We start from the raw sequence: 21,605 nt of genomic DNA, 5'->3' as shown, positions 1-21,605 counted from the left end.
AGAGTATCAGCTTTCAAAAGAGTCCATTTACATGCAGGTACTCCAAATGGTTCAAGAACAGCAGTCAATTTACTTTGGGTATGAGGTTTAGGCGTTTTTGGGAACATTTAACAGGATCCACAAGAGGTTAAACAGTTTTCAAATAATGTCTTTCTAGCTGAAGATTGCAAAAAAAAAAAAAAAGAGACAGCTACAAGAGGGAAAGGAACAAGGAGAAAGAGTTGGGCTGGAGTGGAGCAGGCCTGACTAGTCACAAACCTTGGAAGTATGCTGCTGTGATGGGGTTCCTGGCTCCATTTATGGAGTACAGGGACTCCAGCAGCAACTTCCAGAGGCCTGCTTCCACATCCTCAGTCAGCCAGGTCAGTGAGGATGAAATAGGGCAGACAGCGAGCCAGGAACCCGCCAGTGAGGCCAGAGCAGCAGCAACCACCAGCCAGCCCCCAGCATCCTCTGGCCGAAAGAGGGTGCGCAAAGAGAGGCTGTCGGCATTTGAGGAGAGGATGCTTGGTGCTTTGGAGATGACACAGACACCTGCCGCAGCTCCTCTTCCACCACCTCAAGCAGAGGACAAGGATGAGCTTTTTTTTTAAAGCCTTCTCCCTGCCCTGAAAAGACCACCTGAAAGGCCACCAGCTAAGCGGTCAGAATTTAAATTTAATATTCACTGCTTGTTTTTTGAGGCAGAGATGCAGGCCACACAGTGATGTGTAATAAACCAAAAATTGTCACTGACAAAACTTTGTGTTCCTTTTATTGAATTGGGCTGTTAGGTATTAAGATACTATTATTTACAATGAATGGTTGGTAGTGAAAATTAATAATGATAAGAAAAACTGTTGTGTATTCATTGTTACTACAGCTCCCATGATCCTCTATGTCATGGGGGAACTATAAACGGGCTGCGCTCCCTACTTTCACCCTCTGTTAATTGACGCGACCTTCACTCCACCTTGCACTCCTGATGAGCCATGGTAGCCAGTAACAAGAAACAAATAAATAATAAAGTTACAATAAGGGTATCTTCAACGCTTCTTATTTCTTAAATGCGTGCCCCCACTCGGACACAACAAATTGGCAACGAGGATGGGATTTCTTAACCACAATTGAGTTTGGAAGCAAACGAAGATGCTAACGCTAGCTAACGTCGACAAAAGAAACTAGCAACTAGCAAGCAAGTGAACCAGAGATGGCTGTCTTTAGCAGTGAGACGGGCTTGTGCTTCGACGAGAGCAGCAAAAGTTTTGAAACGTATGAGCAACGTTTTGCACAATTTGTGGAAGCCAACGGAATAGAACAAGAAAAACGAAGGGCCGTTTTCTTATCTGTGGTAGGTGCAAATACTTTCTCATTACTGAGAGACTTGCTAGCTCTGAATAAGCCGTCTGAAGCTACATATGATGACATTGTAAAAGCTCCAAGGGAATTTAATGTACCAAAGAAGAACGTGTTAAGTGAGCGTTATACTTTCCGTGCACGAAAGCAACCAACCCAGCTAACACAGTTACGTTGCCCTTACGTTGCCGCAACGTCACTCGTTGACCAACATACGTTGCCGCAACGTCTTTGGCGACGTTGCGGGACCGTGCATCTGTGGGGCGCCAGTAGGTTGCCGCAACGTCATCTTGTGACGTTGCCAGTCCGTAACCGCAACGTCGTGGCAACGTTATTTTCCGACGTTGCCAGTCCGGAACCGCGACGTCGTCGGAACGTTATTTTCCGACGTTGCCAGTCGGTAACCGCGACCTCCTTGCAACGTTGTTTTGTGACGTTGCCAGTCCGTAACCGCGACCTCCTAGCAACGTTATTTTCCGACGTTGCCAGTCCGGAACCGCAACCTCCTACCAACGTAATTTTCCGACGTTGCCAGTCCGTAACTGCGACGTTAATTAGTAACCTATATTTCTCAGTTCTTTTGCGTATATTGGGGCGGTTCATATGCAGACCTCTTTTGCCCCAAATGCTACTTGTTCTTGTATAATAGGCTACATAGCCAACTTCAGGAGGACTATGTTTGTGTGGTGTGTTGCCTAACTCAAGCTAATCATAAACAAGGCAGCATTTCCATGTAACATTCAGTCATTTTATTTCAAACAAAGTGCCAGTGAATACAGTGAATGAAACAGTGAATGAACATCTTCTGCCAGTCCCCGCTACAGGTCCTGTCTGTTGGCCCTGACAATGAAGCACAAAATAAGTTAGTGTCCTATCAACATAATTGCACGTACGAAAGGGGCTATACAAGTCATTAAAAAAAATCACATCTAGAATAATATACATCATCAAAAAAATATAGGATTCTAGTTTTTGGTCACATAGCCATGTGAAAGGTTGGATTGGGAAGCTGCCATCATCATTCATTCACCTGGCTTGTTTTGAATGGGCTGCCGGGGCGTGTTTGAGTGTCTACGCTGTGAGGAGCTCCACAGCCTTCTCTCCTAGTCCTGTCTTCCACTTCATCACATAATCTGCAATTAGAAGTCATGAACTTATTGTTAGCACCAATTTGAACGTTGAACACTACGTGTAAGCCATAGTTCACAACATCTCATAACACCTACCACTCTTTCGGAACTCCAGCACCTTAAGGCGCTCCTCAAGGTCTGAATAGGAGAGCCTCTCGCTGGTTCTCCTCCAATGTCTCCATCTTCTGGAACATAACCTGTAATGTGTGTCAGTAAAGACAAGTAAAACAAGTTTACAAGAGTTAACATGATTGGCATACACTGTGGTTCTTCTAGATTAGCTGTAACATTGATGTAAATAACACATGTTACCTTGAATGGCTGTATACAAAGCATTTGTAAGACAACATTTGTTGTTTTGACAAATATGTATCCCCCTGCCACGATCAGAACAACTTAAGTATGCCTTACAATGAGTTGGCAATGCTATTGAGAAGCTTTGAGTGTCTTATATTTGCACTTGCCTGGCTGCCAGCTGTTTTCCTGGACCCCATATGGGTTCTCCTCTACCAGACCAGAGTTGACACCTAGGAGTCTGGTGATGCAAAAGTTTTAAGTCATGCTTTTGCTTCAAAACATAGCCTTTAAGGTTGCCATGGTTCATACAATTATTGTCACTGATAAAAACGGTCATTCATTACTTTACCATAATTTCCCAGGGACACAGGGCTAGGCCGTGTGACGGTGGTAGGATACTCTGTACAGAAATGAAAGTGGAATGTAGTTTAAGTACATAGTATTAGCATTTTGATATAAATATAAAAGGATCAGCATCGCACATGTGTGATTGTTCGAAAGCAGGGCCCCACACAGCGTAGCGTCGCACATGTGTGATTCTGAACATTACAACCTACTATTTTCCAACAATGTGACAAATGCTATACTATAGCCTATAGTATGGCTTCAAAATTTACAATTAGTAGGCTAACAAGTAACACTAGCAGGTTGGAGCATTGCTACGAGTATTATGCCAGGTTGCTATACGGAAGCTAATAACAGCTAATGCTACCTAGCTGCCGTTTTGGGAAAAACTCACTCATGGAAGCGTCGGAAAAACTCACGCATCTTAAGGTCAAAACGAATAAACGTATCCAAAAACAGATGGCATGTACAAATTGGAAGAATTAGTGACATGATACTTTTATAGACGCCATTGCTGTGCCGACTGATCAAAACGTGATCAGCCACGCGCTAGCTCCAGTCTTCCAGGGCTAAATAAACTATTTTCGGACAAGTTTTTTTCTAGTTCTGAACGTTTATATTTACTGATTCTTTTGTGGGTGATTTGTGAGACGCTAAACTTTGTATTTTCAGTATTTAACTTTCTGGAGGGTTTAGCATAACTCTACAGTACATTATACTAGCTGTACTACTAGCTAGTAGCTAGCGAAATCCTAACGTAAACAATGTTAATCTGAAACAAATAACCAGGCTTAATAGCCTAAATTTCAAACCTATACGTAATAGCATCCTCCATCCGATTTCAGAAAATATGTTTATATATTTAAATCTATTTCTGTAAAGAAACTCACCTTTGAAGTAGCTAATTTCCAGTTGAAATCCATGCGTTCAGTTGCAAACTCTTCTCTGAAATCCCAGTTTCAGAGATGCGTTGAAATGGGCATGCGCAAAGTTGTTGCTCTGGGGAAGACTGAGCAAACCTAGGTTTGCTAAGGAAGAATTGTAATATTCTGTGATGACTCATGTCTTTGGAAATACAACTTGAGAATCGCTTGCCTTTTGGTCACATTTAACAATTTTGTATTACAAAATTATTGCAGCTCAGATTTGCATTGTGTGTCATACAGCTTTGGTGTGCTGGACAAAGAATGTTTGCTTAATCATGTTACACATCACACATTGATTGCTTTTGTACATGTATAGAATGAAATACTTATATTTTAATATAGGCCTAAGGCTAAGAATATAAGAATTATATTCAAAATTCAGTCTTTTATTTATTAAAGCTATGTTCCTGCATATGAGAAAATTGATGACCATGCTGGGGCTGAGCTGCACATGAATTACATACATTGTCTACATTTATACGTGCTGGGTGCTACATTTAATATTGTGTGATTGAAATTCATGTAGACTATGGCTAAATTACAAAAGTGTCTGAGAGCAATCCAGTGTGATCTCTCCATGATAAACCACTGCACTCGAGATCCGTTGTCCTGCGACCAAAGAGCAACTTAACCCATAGTACCAAAATGAATGTACCCAACCGACCAAGGTACAATGTCGCGGCAACGTTGCCCACGGACCTAAAAATGACGTTACCAGCCGACCAAGGTAGGACGTTGCCGCAACGTTGTCCATGGGACCAAAAAATAACGTAACCAGCCGACCAAGGTACAACGTCGCGGCAACGTTGCCCACGGACCTAAAAATGACGTTACCAGCCGACCAAGGGACGACGTCGCGACAACGTTGCCCACGGACCTCAAAATGACGTTACCAGCCGACCTAGGTATGACGTTGCGGCAACGTTGCCCACGGACCTAAAAATGACGTTACCAGCCGACCAAGGTAGGACGTTGCCGCAACGTTGTCCATGGGACCAAAAAATAACGTAACCAGCCGACCAAGGTACAACGTCGCGGCAACGTTGCCCACGGACCTAAAAATGACGTTACCAGCCGACCAAGGGACGACGTCGCGACAACGTTGCCCACGGACCTCAAAATGACGTTACCAGCCGACCTAGGTATGACGTTGCGGCAACGTTGCCCACGGACCTAAAAATAACGTAACCAGCCGACCAAGGTATGACGTCGCGGCAACGTTGCCCACGGACCTAAAAATGACGTTACTAGCCGACCAAGGGACGACGTCGCGGCAACGTTGCCCACGGACCTAAAAATGACGTTACCAGCCGACCAAGGGACGACGTCGCGGCAACGTTGCCCACAGGTCTAAAAATAACGTAACCAGCCGACCAAGGTACGACGTCGTAGCAACGTTGTCCATGGGACCAACTGGCAACATTCCCTTTATAACGTTGCCACAACGTTGCCACGACGTTGCCAGAAGGTAACGTCGCGGGTTACCAACTGAGCACCTACTGGCAACGTTGCCGCAACGTCATGTGTTAGCTGGGAAATGGAGAGTCTTTGTCAGAATATATTGCTGCACTAAAAGGACTTGCCGCCACTTGTGAATTTGACGCAGTTGCGTGATCAACTAGTTTATGGAATCAGCAGTAAGGAGCTGAGAACTAAGTTGTTGAGTGCTGCTTATGGAGAAAAGTTAACTTGGACAAAAGTGAAGGACATTGTGAACAATTTTGAGTCAACAATGAGCAGTTTAAAAACGTTCCAGCACACACCGCTGAGAACAGACAGCGTGAGTAGCAGCAAATGGAAACCTCACGCGCGCGAAAAGAGTGAGAGGAAGCAAACACCGAGTGTCAACGGAGACACCTGCTACCGATGCCAACGAGAAGGACACTCTGCTGCCAACTGCAAGTACAAGGATTTCCGGTGCAGGGCCTGCAATAAGAAGGGACACCTGGAACGGGCCTGTAGGAACGCATCGTAGAGAGAGACCTACGGCCAAGGCAACTCCTTTAGCAAACAGCGTGCCGCTGCGAAAACCACCACAGCCGAGCGAGGGACCCGTTATGTCGCGAGGAAAGCACCGGACCAGGTACCACACAGCTGAGGCATCGATCTGCATCTCCGAATGGTGGAGCTACACACAACCTGGATGTGCGAGGACATCATCCAGAGACTGAGAACTGTGCTAACATGGAAGCACCAGGGGTCAAAAAGGACTTTGGACTGTTTTCAGTTAAAGGTGACAGTGAGTATGTGAAGCCATACATGGTAATGATAAGATGTAATGGTGTCCAGATAAAAATGGAAGTAGACACAGGTGCAGCCATGAGCATAATTTCAGAGAAGTTGTACAAGCGAAGGTTTAATAAGTGTAAGCTGCAACCATGTGATGTTAGTCTGAAAACATACTCTTCAGAGCCAATAGTGTTACTGGGTGAATTCCAAGTGACAGCACAATGTAGAAATCAGACAGAAAGGCTAACTTTGTTAGTGTCAAAGGGAAGTGGTCCAACTCTAATGGGTAGGAATTGGATTCAGCACTTACACTTGGACTGGTCAAGAGTGAACCATGTACCAGTAGCAGATCCACTGACAGAATTACATGAGAAATACTCTCAAGTGTTCAATGCTGATCGAGGTGTTATCTCAGGGGTTAAAGCAAAACTGCGAGTCATGGAGAATGCTAAGCTGAAATTCTGTAAGGCTAGATCAGTACCGTATGCTTTGAGTGCAGCTGTTGACAAGCAGTTAAACAAACTACTAGAGAAAGGAGTCTGTAGTCCGGTAGTATATAGAAAATGGGCTACTCCAATTGTGTGTATTCCAAAAACTAATGGTGAGGTCAGAATTTGTGGTGACTACATGGTAACCATAAATCCCTGGTTAGACGTGGACAAATACCTTCTGCCTAAAACACAAGATCTGTTTGCCAAGTTAGCTGGTGGAAAATACTTCACTAAGCTAAATCTTACGCAGGCTTACCAGCAGGTAGAGCTAGATGGTGAATCTAAGCAGTATTTGACTATCAACACACTAAAAGGGCTGTATCAGATGAATAGGTTACCCTATGGCATCGCCAGTTCACCAGCCATATTTCAGCGTATTATGGATCAGATACTTCAAGGCCTTCAAGTGTTGTCTGCTACTTAGAGGACATTTTGATAATAGGGAACTCTGAAAGTGAACATTGGGAAAATGTGGAACAGGTGTTAAAGGTAAACCGTGACAAATGCAGCTTCTGCCAATCGAGTGTAACATACTTGGGGCACAAAATTGACAGAGAAGGGTTACACCCTATCCAAGAGAAAGTGGAAGCAATAGCCAATGCTCCAGTTCCAAAGAATGTTACTGAACTTCGTGCTTTCTTAGCGTTGTTGACATACTATGGGAAATTCATTGAGAACCTGTCCACCCTCATAAAACCAATGACAGTTTGCTCCAGAAGGATAGCCCATGGAACTGGTCCACTAGTTGTCAAGCAGCCTTTCAGAAGGCAAAAGCACACTTGTCATCTTCAGTTGTTCTGACACATTTTGATCCTGAATTACCAATATTGTTGGCCTGTGATGCTAGTGCATATGGATTAGGGGCAGTGATAGCACACAAGATGCCCGATGGTAGTGAAAGGCCCGTAGCTTATGCCTCACGTACCTTGAGCAAAACAGAGATCAATTACTCACAAATCGAGAAGGAGGCTTTAGGCATCATATTTGGTGTTCAGAAATTTAGAGATTACTTATATGGACGGAAATTTCTGTTGGTCACCGACCATAAGCCACTTGTTAAGATTCTGGGACCAACCACAGGAGTGCCAGCATTAGCTGCTGCACGTCTTCAGAGATGGGCTCTATTATTGGCAGCTTATCAGTATGACATAGTCTACAAAGCATCCTTAGAACATGCCAATGCAGATGGGTTATCAAGATTACCATTACAGAAAGAGGCACCACTAAGCAACCCTGAATTCAGAGTGTCATGGTTAGAGTCAATTCCTGTGTCCGGCAAAGAGATTATGAAAGAGACAGATAAAGACAAGTTACTTACCAGAGTGAGACATTTAACACAGAGTGGTTGGCCTAAACATATGTTTGATGATGAATTGAAACCATACTGGAACAGACGTGAGGAACTTAGTGTAGAAGCAGACTGTGTTCTATGGGGGTTAAGAGTAATAATACCTACCACATTAAGACACCAGATGTTAAAGGAACTACATGAAGACCACTTGGGCATTGTTAGGACAAAGGCATTAGCCAGGAGCCATTTTTGGTGGCCCAGCCTAGATGCAGAAATTGTAAAAATTGTAAAAAGTTGTCTGATCTGTCAACAAAACAGACATGCACCTAACAAGGCACCAGTGCACCCTTGGAAATGGCCATAGCAGCCATGGGAGTGTATACACATTGATTTTGCAGAAAAGGGAAAACATCAGTTCTTGCTAGTCAATGATGCTTATTCACGCTGGCCAGAGGTCAAATTAATGAGTAATACCACAGCTACTGCTACGGTTGAAGCTATGAGGGGTCTATTTGCAGCTTATGGCCTTCCCCAAGTGGTTGTTTCGGACAATGGTCCACAGCTAGTTTCGAAAGAGTTTGAAACATTCTTGGAAGGTAATGGGATTAAACATATTAAGTCCGCACCTTACAGTCCAGCCTCTAACGGATTGGCCGAATGGCTGGTGCAGTCATTTAAACAGTCGCTAGACAAGCAGAAGGGTAATGGCCATACCTTGCAACATTGCATTGATAGTTTCCTGTTTAGTTATAGGAACACGCCATCATCAGCCACAGGAAAAACTCCTTCTGAGCTGTTTCTTAGAAGAAATGTCAGGACTAGGTTGTCACAAGTTACACCAAAGTTTTCTGTGCAGATGCAAGACAAACAAGAAAGGGTAAGAAAAACCCCAAACCATGTGAGTCTTACAGCCAAATCAGTCAGTGCTGGTTAAGAATTTCCGGGGAGGGGATAGAGAGAAATGGAAATCTGGGGTAATTGAAGTACTAGGTCCTGTAAATTACCTTGTAAATGTGGATGGACAAACATGTAAGAAACACATAGACCACTTGATTGCTACTAAATCTTCTGAGTTGTGCAGAGATACAGAAAATGGTGAAATTGCTGAACATTTGTATGACAACACAGAGTATGAGATTGTACCCAGTATTGAACTGGAAGGAGAATATATTTCTGATGACAGAATTAATGAAAGTGTGAATGAACCACCAAGCACCAGACCACAGAGAGTCCGGCGAGCACCGGAACGGTTAACTTTCTATGTAGGAATTAACTATAGTGTTTGAGAACTAGGAAATTAGTCTTTCCTGATGTGATTGATTTCTGTTATTGTTCATTTAAAAGATAATTTTTAATTTAGTAAAGAAGAACACTGTGGTTAAACAGGTTAAAGTTTTCCGGGGAGGAATGTTGTGTATTCATTGTTACTACAGCTCCCATGATCCTCTATGTCATGGGGGAATTACAAAGGGGCTGCGCTCCCTACTTTCACCCTCTGTTAATTGACGCGACCTTCACTCCACTTTGCGCTCCTGATGAGCCAGGGTAGCCAGTAACAAGAAACGAATAAATAATAAAGTTACAATAAGGGTATCTTCAACGCTTCTTATCTCTTAAATGCGTGCCCCCACTCGGACACAACAAAAACAACACCGCAGAATGATTTAAGCTCATATTTTATGAAAAGAACATTCTGGAACTTTGTTGCTGCCCAGTCGTGGAGCCTCCTGGAGACCTGCTGACTCCTGGTCAGGACTGGCTTTTGCAGATCCAGTGGCCCCTCTCCTGGACCTCCGGATGAAGTTGTGGAGGATGCAGGTGGCCTTCACACACGCCTCCGCTTTTGACGGGTTGACACCAATGACATGCCGATACATTCTCCAGTGGCTGGAGAGCATACCAAATGCACACTCGACTGTCAACCTGGCACGGCTGAGGGGGTAGTTAAACATCCTCTTCTCCCTGACGAGGTTTGTCCCAGGGAAGGGACGCATGAGGTTGCTCCGCAGAGGAAAGGCCTCATCACCCACGAAGACATGTGGCAGTGGTCCACGTGGCTCTGCTCCAGGGATGATGGTGTTCTCTGGGAGGTTCAGGGTTCCATCTTTCAGGGCCTCACCAAACGCAGAGTTCCCCAGGGTCCCACCGTCACTGTTCCGTCCATAGCCACCGACATCGATGATCCAGAACATGCAGTCGGTGTCTACAACCGCAAGGAGGACGATGGAGAATGTCCCCTTGTAATTGTGGAACAGTGACCCTGAGTTGTGAGGGGCCTGGATGACAACATGCTTGCCATCGATGGAGCCCAGGCAGTTTGGGAAGTTCCACCTCTGAAGGAAACCTGCAGCAATGGCCCTCCAGTCCTGCTTGGTCGGCACAGGCATGAACTCCTCCACAAGGCAGTCCCAAATGGCTTTAGACACAGCCCCAACAATACGTGCCACAGTGCATGAGCCTACCCAATAGCTGAACCTGATTGACATGAACGAATCCCCCGTGGCAAGGTATCTACAAAGACAGATAATAATGCATAGAAAATAAGTACACTATATTTATGTCCGAGAACACTGATATATTAACTGTTGACTATAAATGCTATTAAAGCTTACCGTAGACATAGCGAGGCGTTCAGCTGGGCTGATCGCCTTGCGGAACGAGGTGTTGAGCCTCGCTATCCGGGGTCCCACTCTGGTCAGCAGGTCATCGAACTCGGCCCGGTTCAGCCTGAAATACCGCTGAAACATGTTGCAGCTCCTGAACCAGCCGGTGATAAGCTCTGTTGTTTGTCCGCAAACGGCGAATGGGATGAACCCAGAAGCGTCAGCGGCGTCTTCTCCGGCAGTAGAGCAGGGCAATGAAAGCAATCTTGTAAATGGTATTCATGATGAATGATACAGTATTGGACTGTGTCTATATTTATACCAATGCATTCTCTCCAAAAATATATAAAAGAGCGGGAGGTAATGTAATTTGTTGGTTCTGAATACAGGGTGTGGTTATCAAAATCCAGCTAGGCCTATGCATACAATTATTTACAATCTTACTGGGAAAAAAATGATATCGGTATTGTGTGCAGTAGACAAAATCGTGCAACATCTAGCCAGTGTATGTGATTTTTGCTTAACGTGTGCGTATACAAAAGTGTATTTTGATTGGTTTACGTATTCACAATATCAATGTCTATACGAACTACAACAGTGACTATAGAGAACTACAACTCTATATTCATCTATCTGACGGTGGTGCACTGTGGGAAGGCAAGTGATTCGCGTCGCTGCAGTGGACATGCACAGTAAAAGGTGTCTTGGACACAGACGCGATGTGACGTCATGAATAATATTCTAAATGACTTCACTTTTTTATGTTCGTTGGCTCTATAGGATAAGCCACCGACCTGTGCAAAGGTACCGTTTTGCTCAACAGGTATCGAATCCGGGTTGTTGCGATCTTTCTGTAAATATATTTTTTTAAATGAGTGTCCTTATACGTCGTTGGGATGTAGTGCTCACGTATACAGTCATGATCGCCGCAATGGATATGAAATGTAGCTTGAAGAACTCCAGTAATATGTTTGTGAATGTGTGACGAATCTGGTGACCTAGACAGACAACCACCACAGATGTGAAGGGAACACAGCGCGCGCACGTGTAGGGAAACCAGTAGGCTTGAAAACTATGGAAGGCCTAGTGGGCAAGTATTAAGACGCACCCGTGTGTTAACCACGCGTAATACGTCCATTGCACAGACTTCCATACAAAGTCGATTTACAAAATACTTTACTTAGGTATTAGACGTTACATGTTGTCGTAATTTCCCATCAGAGATTCAAGCAAGCAGACTTTAATTTTGGAAAACCAGACGCTGATTGAGCTAAACCAGGCGTTAATTTTGTGTGGTTTGCTAGACACGTCTCAAATAGCACAAGTTTATTTAGACGAACGGGGGCGTCTTAATACTTGCCCACTAGCCTTCTATACTTGTCACCCCCCATACGCCGCTATCAAAGTTCCCTCACCTACTACGTTGCCACGTCACCGCCATCCCCCGCATTGGGAACCAATCATAAAAAGGCTGAGACGACACGCACATTGTGGGCAAAGCTAGTACACATTGTATGTTGTTCGGGTGTGCGAGGGCACTTGTCACCCCCCAAATTTCCCCTAGTGAGATCAATAAAATTGACTTGACTTAATAAATGGCCTGCCATACTAATGCAATGTTTTCAAAGGTAACGTTGACGCTAGGTCGCCGCTATAAGTTCCCTCACGTACTACGTCGCTACGTTGCCGCCATCACCTCCATTGGGAACAAATTATAAAAAGGACGACACGACAGGCACATGGGCTAGTCTACATTGTCTGCTGTTCGGGCGTGCGAGGGCACTTGTTGTAATGTTTCTTATTTCAATAAAGTAACTGTTTGTAAGTAAACCTTTTCTTCTTTCTTCTTCTTTCTTTCTTGGTGTGGAGTGCACATCAAACTTTTCCACCACCACGTCATATTTGCCTTTGTCCTCGGCCTGTGCAAACACGAGTGTGTTAAACACATCGATTGACTGAGGTCCCGCGACGGTGAGAAGCAATGCAATCTTGCGTGCATCCGACGCTCCATCCAAGCCCACTGCTTGCAAGTACAGCGTGAATCTCTGCTTGAACATACGCCATTCGTGATCAATGTTTCCAGTCCAGTTTACAGCGTCAGGCGGTTTAACACTTTCCATGACGACTGTCGATGTTGGTGATTAACCCCAGTCCTGGTACCATGTAATGTTTCTTATTTCAATGAAGAAACTGTAAGTAAACTTATCTTTTAATTCACTTTCAGGTTGCGAGCAGGAACAGCAACAACACATGTCATGGTCTAACTCTCTGTCTGTCCATATTTCCAGTAAGTATAATAATACTGACACCTAGTGGTTAGTTTCTATATATACAACTATCACTACACTGTCACCCCCCATAGCCCACTAGGCCTTCCACAACACAGGGCCTCGCACACCCCCCCCCCCCCCCCCCCCCCCCCCCGCCTCAGAGGGGCAGACGCGGGTCTGCGCATTTGTCTGCGCAAATTGACTGAAAGTTTCCAGACTAAAAATAGCGTACGTATTTGCGAATTAGATTACAGAATTAGATTACAGCGATTACAGAGTATGAAACTCTGACAAGTCACTGCAAATCAACAGAACACCGTATCTGGTTTAGACATTACTTTGCAGTACTTTATATTAACGTACAGATCTTATTCGCTGACCTACATCCTATTTGTCGATCTGAGGATTCCTATTGGTTGAAAGACCTTTGTTGTGCCGACTTCCTAGGGTGTCTGATAAACAAACCTAAAATTAGTTAGCAAAGTAGGCTACTCCCGTAGCTAACTCGTCCTTAAATCCATCTGTGTTTCCTTGTCATTCTCTTGAGGTATTTTAAATGCTGAGTAAAACGGCTACAGTAAATTTCTAAGTCAAGTGTGAGAGAAAGAAAACCCGCGAGGACAACCAGGCATAGAAAATCTGCTGCTGCAGCTGCGTGCAACCACGATTCTTCTGATCATTGCTACGTAGGTGGATGGCCACCAACCTCAACATTATTGTTTTTTGTTACAGTTAACATATGGATCTTAGTTGACCTGCCAAAGGTTGCTTGCTGGTCATAGCTCCGATATTAAAAGGTCATTGTATCGAAAATCTGTTCCCATAGGTAAGTGGATTTGACACCGAACGCCACAGTAATCTACCAGTACCAGCTAGCCAAACTAACCAGCCTCGACACGGTGGTTAGCTCGTTGTTTAAAATTGATAGCTGCATACAACGAGCTAGCAAACGTTATCAAACGATATCATCAATCAGGTATACATTGCAGGCCTACTTGAAATGTGTTGTGAAAGGGACTGTGCTGAGAAATGTGTCACAAGCCAAAATCCTTTTGCTGAATGTTACTGTGATGTACGCGCACACCATGTTTATGTTGTCGTTATTTTTACACACCATGTTTGTTGTCATCAAATAGTTGATGTTGACCACAAACATGGTCGTTGTTGATTGTTCATTCGAGTTAAATCCATTATTTAACATGTCCAACTATGTTGCAAATGTACAAGCAGGCACACACCATACTACACAATGCAATATCGTTTGCATACTATTTTTCTAGCTCACGTGGATGTTACGTAGTTTTATTTTGTCGTAGACTATAACCTCCGCTTCGATCCCACTATCTCTGAGGAATTTTCTAGTACCTGAGTTAAGACCCAATTGTGTCAGTGTCACTTTTCGCACTGCCAACGTGTGCATGTTCAATTTATTTCTTTGCCACTGCCAGTTAATAATAGTTTGACAACATTTTCGTCCAACGACTCATCTGGGCACGTCTTTACTCGCCTAAACTGTGTGCCAGATGGAAAACAAAGTCGAACATCAGTTCAAAACTTTACATCTGCAATGCCTCATTTTTTTCATTCTCCCCACAGACATGGTGAAACTCACTAAGGCAAAGACGTTCCAGGCTTACCTAGACTCCTGTCATCGAAGGTACAGCTGCGTCCACTGTCGCGCACATCTGGCCAACCACGATGACCTCATCTCTAAAGTGAGCTGGACTTTATTGGATAGTAGAGCCGAATCCTAAAGTGAAATCATTGACACAATTTCACTCAAGCCAACATGTTTGGATTGGGATGGCCTTATATCCAACTGATATTGCCTGAGTTATCATTGCCTTGTTTTAAATGACCATGTCTGTTGTGCACCAACAGTCCCTCCATCTCTTACTTGTTTACATATATCCCTCCTCTTCCATCAAGATATATTTTAGTTTAGTTAATACACATGGTTGTGAGGTTCAAAAGCTTGTTGGTGGTCTAGTTGCTTAAATTGTCCTGTGCTAGTCTTTCCAGGGTAGCCAGGGGCGAGCCTACCTCTTCAACTCTGTGTGAGTATCTTATCTTGTATATTCCCTTTATGCTCCCTCTGCATCCATATGGCTAACATTCAAGATGGCTATCACAATACTCCTCATTGCAGTGTTTCCCACACAGACTATTTTGTGGCGGTGCGCCACAGAATCAACACCGGCCACCACATATTGCGTTTCGTAAACATTTTTTTTTACACTATTTAGGCTAAAGCACGCAGCAAATTTGTTCAACTGCATTTCCTTTCCCTGCTCTCCCTCCGTCTCTCTGTCACTCACGCCCAGACACACACACACAGTCACAACGTCAGCACACGTTAGCAACAATGCATACATACGTAACACAGACAACTATATCAGGGAGACTTCAGCATTAGTACCATAGCTAAAAGTCTAAGAACATATAGTTCTAAGAACAAGGATATCGCGCGCGCCATAACACCAACAGCAGAACGGTTATCCAAATAACAAAGAAGAGTACAACACTCACCGTCACAGCATGTGTGTTCACACACATACTTGATGCTATCTACCTTTACATTGGCGACAGTAACTCAGCTGTTAGCTGCAGAGCTAATGTAACAGCCACATTCTATGGGTAGCAAGCTTGGTAACCTTAAAGCAACACAATTATTTAGCGTTAGTTCACTTACTTGTCTGAGGTTTGTAGCTGGACCAAGGAGAGTTAGTGCTTATCCAGAATTTTATTTCAGCAAGGGCAACTTTGTATTAGCTCAAGTTGAGGAAACAGTCGTGGCTGAAATGTTTGGGCCAGACATACAAAACTTTGTATGGCGCATTTCAGGAGAAAATAAAATTTAGACACTGGGTCTTCAGAGGCTCGGATGAAGGAACTGTAAAAATACTTTTGTTTTCCTTTGTACATCCAAACTGAGCAAATGTAATGCTTGGTTCGTTTGCAAGCCATGATGTCTCTCAAGAATAAAAACACTTGCATGGTCGTAGCTCAGTTTCTGTCAAAGCAGAGAGAGGAAAGGTGACATCGCAATAGGGGATTTTCAAAACCGAGCGTTTGACCTTTCATTTTCTCAGAGGTGGAGAAGAATACCCAGGACTTGGTTTACACCTATCCAAATGTTTAGCCACTGGGGGACCAAAGGCAGGCTAGGGGAACTCATATTAATGTTAAATAACCTGAAGTGAAGTTTTCATGTCAATTGACCTTTAATATAATAAAGTTAATTATTAACGAAGGAATTATTTTGCACCTCCCCCCCCTGGTCTGACATGAAACTACCCCCCCGCCACAAATTTCTTTCTGATCTGGGAAAAACTGCATTGAATCCTAAATGCACTATATACTTTATGTTCTTCCAGGGTATAAAAAAGTTAATCAAGTCCTTATCAGGGCTCTACAGTGCGAGTATTTTTAACTCTCATTTGCCCCTAAAAACAGATTTGTGCAAACCAGATTTTTTTTCTTTTACAAGCACAGTGGCCGACTAAAGATGACAAACTACCATAATCTATTTACCCCCCATTTAAAAACTATAAGTCCAACATTTTACAAGCGGTATGCGCCAACACAGGAGAGTTGTATGTGATGATGCAGTCCAGTCAGAGAGAGAGAAAGGTGAACGACGCCCTTTTTGACCCTTCCTGCCCACCGTCGCAATTTACCACTTGCGTAAGTTTTCCGCTGTCAAAAAGAAAGACCTCCTTCTAACCAATGTGGACTTCAGAACTCCACTATGCCATAAGAGCAGCAAAGATCAATATCATACCTTCTGTGAGTTCTGTCCCATTGACATTGATGTGAGTAGTAGGCGGAAAGGGGCTTTAAGCATGCCTACGATACGCAACTACACAAGAATAATGCTAGGTCTGCTGGGCACTCTGCCCCCCCCCCCCCCCGCCCCGTCAACAACTTTTTGGGATTGTCCTCCTTTTTGACCCTTTGTCCTCCTTTTTGGACCCAAGTGTCCTTCTTTTCAGGGTCATGCTTCTGGTCACCCTACCCTGAGTACATGCATACACACTCACGCACAGTATAAAAACATACCAAATTAATTGTTTGTAAAACTGTAATATTTTCAATGTGCTCCTAAATTTCTTTGTGTTCCTACATTTTTTCCTTCAGGAGTACATGTACTCCTTGGTAAAAAGTTAGCGTAGAGCCCTACTTATCCTGACTAGGCCATTGTTTACATCAGTAAAACAAAAATCATGTCTATAAACAAAAACAACTCATATTTATGGTTACATTTAAGAATGCTTGATTTGTAGTGGTGAAAATCTTTTGGTACCTCACAATTTGATTGTTGGGGTCACGGTTCGATTAAAAATCGATAAACAATTTTAACGTTTTTAAAAATGGATTTGATTTGTATCAAAATTCGATTCAATATATGCTTACATTTGACTCCAGTTTGCTGTTTAGTGTTACTTGTTTCTATTTGACTGTGATAGGCGCTTAAGCATTGAAGAAAAACATCCCACTCAGGGCTCCATTTTTTTTACGAAGAGCACAGTAACCCCTGACGGAAAATTTTAGGAGTGTAATAATATATAAATGTATTAATTGTTATCCAGTGAAATTAGGGATTTATGTTATCAAGGGGGTTTAGCACTTTTGCAAGGCACTGTATTCATGTCACATTCTCATTGGGGGCTGAGCACCTCTAAAGGTCTGATCCTAAAATCGCCCCTGGTAGAATTTCTGGGGAAATGGTGGTGTGTGCTTGTGTCGTTTGCAGATGGGTCTGTTTTTTTACTGACATTTTTACAACTGATACAGTGATGCACCACATAAGCCTGAGTTTAAATATATTATTTTATGTGACATTACGTACTGTACTTGTAAGTCTTAGCTAAATGACTTAAATGTATGATGCGCTTTTCGATCAGTCCTCCAACACCACGATGCGATACTTGTTGAGTATAACAGCTCAAACACAGGCAGGGATACAGTAGCAACACTAGTGCTAATTAAGTATTGAGCTGCTCGGCTCCATGACGCCAGGTAAGAAGGGCTCGTGAAACTGCTCACCAAAAGAACGAAGGGGAACCCATTTGGTCACAGTCTGGAGCCCTGCCACTGCATCAAAACCTTGACATTTATTGTTTTTCTTGCAGTTTAGTAAACTTAGTAATTGTGAAAAAAATAATTGTGAATCGATATGAATTGCTAGAAGACTGAATCTTTTTGCGATTCAAATTCAAATCGATTTGCCCCCCCACCCCTATCGATTTAGTACAGGTTTCTTCAATTTTTTTCTCCCGTTGGGAGTTTTTCTGGGAGTTTTTCCTTGTCTTCCTTGAGGGTTTAGGTTGGTTGAGGGGCAGTTCTATGGGCGTATGTGAAGTCCTCTGTGACATGCTTGCGTGTAAAAAGGGCTATACAAATACATTTGATTTGAGTACAGGGCTCCAGTCTAACTTTTTTTACTAGGAGCACAGTAGCCCCTGACTGAAAATGTTATGAGCGCAAGAGGAAAATTTAGGGGCACACCTTAAATTGACCTGCAATGCATTTATTAATGTAACTAGAGAGGGTACAATTCAGTGGCAATTTTAGACCCTTTTTAGGAGTGCTCAAGCACCCCTAAATTTTATCTCAGCACCCCTATAAATAATGTTTTTAATATATTGTTTATTATCATTTGATGCTGGTACTTCATGAAGAAAGGGATATCCTTAGTTTTTTAATTCATTCAATATTTTGCATAATAATACATAAATGTATTAATTGTTATCCAGTGAAATTAGGGATTTATATTAGCAAAGGGGTTTAAGTTTAGCACTTTTGCAAGGCACTGTATTCATGTCACATTCTCATTGGGGGCTGAGCACTCAAAGGTCTGATCCTAGAATTGCCCCTAGTACAATTTCTGGTGAAATTGTGTGGTGTGCCTGCGTCGGATGCAGATGGGTCAGTTTTTTTACTGTCATTTTTACAACTGACTGCGACTCACCATATAAGCTTGAGTTTAAGAACAATATTTAATGTGACATTATGTACTGTACATGCAAGTCTTAGCTAAATGACTTAAATGTATGATGCACTTTTCGATCAGTCCTCTGACACAACAACACGATACTTGCTGAGTATAACAGCGCAACAACTCAAACACAGGCAGGGATATAGTAGCTCTAGCAACGCTAGTGCTAAATAAGTATTTAGCTGCTCGGCTCCATGAAGCCGGGCAAGTAGGGCTCCTGAAACTGCTCACCAAAAGAACGAAGGGGAACCCACTTGTCTGGCAGATTAAGACATGATGTTCGTAGGAACCTAGCGAAAAATAGCCTAAACTTTTCTAGACTTTTAGCTACGGTACTAATGCTGAGGGCACGCTGCGCTGTCTTACTAGAACGTCGTATCTATGTGTCGTTGCTAACGAATGTTGACATTGTGCACCCAATAAATTCCAAATTTGTAGGTCGCACATGCGCAAGTGCTTGTAAAAAATGCTTTCATTGTCTCAAAAACTGGGCGCAAAATGCGACCATTTGGTCGCAGTCTGGAGCCCTGATTTAGTATATCAGTGATCTGTTTCTGGGATGTGTGGGGCAAAGTTAATTTCTCTGACTAGATAAAACATGAGCCTATGCCTATGTTGTTGTTTTTTCAGGGTGAACGTGGGCTGTGGCCCTGCCGAGGAGAGGCTGCTGCTCACAGGGCTCCATGCGGTGGCAGACATCTATTGCGAGAACTGCCACACCACCCTTGGCTGGAAATACGTATGCCTGACCACACATACTTTTTTACACTGTTATTGTCCATTAGACTGCATATTTCACAATAATAAAGGTCACGAAAGCATTTGTTAATGTTTAACCTTAAAGTATTGGCTTTTAAACACAACATGCCTTCACACACTCTCCATCATTTTCTTATTGTCCCTTTGCAGGAGCAGGCATTTGAGCTCAGTCAGAAATACAAGGAGGGAAAGTTCATAATTGAGCTGTCCCACATGATCAAGGACAATGGGTGGGATTGAGAAGGGAGGGGGGTGGATCCTGTTTTCGTGCACCCTCTGCTCTCCTGTCACCCCCCAACTCCTCCCTTCTCAACCACCTCGCCGAAAGGGGTTTAACTGTAACCTTTTCACCTCACGTAAGCACCACCAGCGTGCTGCCCTGCCACTTCATACAGCTTTGCCAAGAATAGCATGATGCGTGTATTTTAAATATAGCTCATATACATACACACACATTTATAAATAAAAAAAAACAAAAACAAATCCCCCCCACTATTATTAGAGCACCGTATAATATTCCTGTGTTAGGAATAGAGTGTACAAGAACATTTTTTTGTTGTTGTGTGTGTGTGAATGACCAAGAGAGAAAGGAAGAGCATGTATACACAGGTGAAGGGTGAGAGACTGTTGTGTAGCTTTTTCTAGCAGCCTCACTAAATAGTACTCGCTTTAGCTATAGTTTGTGAGGGATTTTAGTCGATTTCTTACAAAAGGATATGCATTAAGTGTTGTCCCCCAGGGTAAAAACAAAAACATTATTTTTTTAAACTTTTAATCAGGTAGGCCTTTTTAGGTTTTAGGGGAAGATGGCAGCGTGTCTTAGGCGTTTCATCCATACATCGAATGCAAGTTCATTTTAAATGGTGTATTAAGTGCAATATGTATGAATGTGTGTCACTTTACAATGTAAGAAATAATGTTGGTCATAATCCTCAAAATGGTTAGTTAGTTGTAAAGATAAAAGCCTGCAATTCAAGTCTGCAAGTATGTGATAACCATGCATGTCTGGGTGTATTCTGTGAATGCTGCCTGTGGGTATATGTTTTACCATATGTGAGAGTGCACATTTGTGAGCTTACTGAGTGTATGTGTATGAAAACATTATTATACTATTATCATTAGCGTGATAGTTATAATCAATATGTTATTGAGATTTTCTTTCCTTTTTCTATTTTCTTTGCTTTGGAAATCAATTCTATAGCCTAACATTGAACAGCATGTACAGAAACATTTATTGGATCATGTTAGAGCATTGTGTAATATCAAGTTGATGGAAAATATCAATACTGTGTAGCAGATGATGATGACTTTATGTAAGCTTTTTTCATTAAAGTGTACTATTTTAACATGAAAACGTACATTAAAGTGTGTGGCAAATGTATTCCAGATTTTACAAATGTACTAATTTCTGGTACAGAGTATGACATGTTTGTATCCAAATGTGACTCACATAGATTCTTAGTGACATTACTTTGACCAATAACTTGATTGGTATTTGGGAACATGTTCAGTGGGTGAACTTGCACTCCAGAAGGGATTCAGGATTTACATTTAATCAGTATCTTGTTAACATTTAAGTGAACTAAAACAATTTTGAGCTTGTTTGCACCTTGTGAGATGCAGAATTTGTTTACTGTACAAGTTCTTCCAGTCTCAAATACCACCTAAACGCAAAGCATCCCTTAGCTAATGCGGAAGATGCCGGGCCAAGCACTGATGTAGCGCAGGGAGAGTCGTCGTCAAACTACTATGTTTGAGCCAAGGCCGTCAGCACAGTTCTATCAGCCAAGATAACTAATCTCCTCGCTCACCTGGCTCGAGAAACCCGTCCTCAAAGACTAACTTTTAGTCATTATTTGGGTAGCACACATATTCTGAATGCCTTAGGCGGAATTCAAATGAGCCATTTTAATCTAGATTAATTACAA

The 21,605-nt window shown here is 42.8% G+C and overlaps 2 protein-coding genes across 10 annotated transcripts; one reads left to right on the top strand and one right to left on the bottom strand.

Annotated features, from left to right (window-relative positions):
- Positions 1-932: 932 nt before the first annotated feature.
- ypel3 (yippee-like 3) lies at positions 933-21,031 on the top strand. 7 transcript variants are annotated; one of them, XM_084677550.1, is made up of 6 exons: positions 933-1,330; positions 12,872-12,934; positions 14,514-14,632; positions 14,931-14,974; positions 19,549-19,657; positions 19,828-21,031. In XM_084677550.1, the coding sequence occupies exons 2-6, from the start codon at positions 12,898-12,900 to the stop codon at positions 19,915-19,917; spliced, it is 399 nt and encodes a 132-aa protein (XP_084533676.1). In that variant the 5' UTR covers positions 933-1,330; positions 12,872-12,897; the 3' UTR covers positions 19,918-21,031. The 7 variants fall into 7 exon arrangements, with proteins under 7 accessions (XP_084533676.1, XP_084533675.1, XP_084533681.1 ...); XM_084677549.1 differs by lacking the exon at positions 933-1,330 and adding an exon at positions 12,769-12,784 and having other exon boundaries at positions 14,940-14,974; XM_084677553.1 differs by lacking the exons at positions 933-1,330; positions 12,872-12,934 and adding exons at positions 13,239-13,603; positions 13,744-13,893.
- LOC146253731 (uncharacterized) lies at positions 2,062-6,109 on the bottom strand. Of its 3 annotated transcripts, none has more exons than XR_014731750.1 (6): positions 3,527-3,944; positions 3,112-3,162; positions 2,930-2,992; positions 2,562-2,662; positions 2,366-2,468; positions 2,062-2,175 (listed from the first exon to the last, which is right to left on the bottom strand). XR_014731750.1 is itself a non-coding variant. In XM_084677558.1 (6 exons), the coding sequence occupies exons 1-5, from the start codon at positions 4,028-4,030 to the stop codon at positions 2,407-2,409; spliced, it is 318 nt and encodes a 105-aa protein (XP_084533684.1). In that variant the 5' UTR covers positions 4,031-6,109; the 3' UTR covers positions 2,062-2,166; positions 2,366-2,406. The 3 variants fall into 3 exon arrangements, 2 of the variants coding, with proteins under 2 accessions (XP_084533684.1, XP_084533683.1); XM_084677558.1 differs by lacking the exon at positions 3,527-3,944 and adding an exon at positions 3,998-6,109 and having other exon boundaries at positions 2,062-2,166; positions 2,930-3,000; XM_084677557.1 differs by lacking the exon at positions 3,527-3,944 and adding an exon at positions 3,998-5,208 and having other exon boundaries at positions 2,930-3,000.
- Positions 21,032-21,605: the final 574 nt, after the last annotated feature.

This window comes from Hypomesus nipponensis, chromosome 17 (genome assembly GCF_054491055.1).
Source record: "Hypomesus nipponensis isolate SF chromosome 17, ASM5449105v1, whole genome shotgun sequence".
NCBI classification, from domain to species: domain Eukaryota; kingdom Metazoa; phylum Chordata; class Actinopteri; order Osmeriformes; family Osmeridae; genus Hypomesus; species Hypomesus nipponensis.
This window is presented reverse-complemented; position numbering and strand designations above follow the sequence as displayed.

What these genes read in the sequence shown, in the direction of transcription:
- LOC146253731 (XM_084677558.1), bottom strand. Translation starts at nt 4,030, where the DNA reads ATGGATTTCAACTGGAAATTAGCTACTTCAAAG. An exon ending in GGAAAACAGCTGGCAGCCAG is followed by an intron (nt 2,663 to 2,929) that starts GCAAGTGCAAAT and finishes CACACATTACAG; the next exon opens with GTTATGTTCCAGAAGATGGA. An exon ending in GCTGGAGTTCCGAAAGAGTG is followed by an intron (nt 2,469 to 2,561) that starts GTAGGTGTTATG and finishes TTCTAATTGCAG; the next exon opens with ATTATGTGATGAAGTGGAAG.
- ypel3 (XM_084677550.1), top strand. Translation starts at nt 12,898, where the DNA reads ATGTCATGGTCTAACTCTCTGTCTGTCCATATTTCCA. An exon ending in TCTGTCTGTCCATATTTCCA is followed by an intron (nt 12,935 to 14,513) that starts GTAAGTATAATA and finishes TTCTCCCCACAG; the next exon opens with ACATGGTGAAACTCACTAAG. An exon ending in GCCTACCTCTTCAACTCTGT is followed by an intron (nt 14,975 to 19,548) that starts GTGAGTATCTTA and finishes TTGTTTTTTCAG; the next exon opens with GGTGAACGTGGGCTGTGGCC.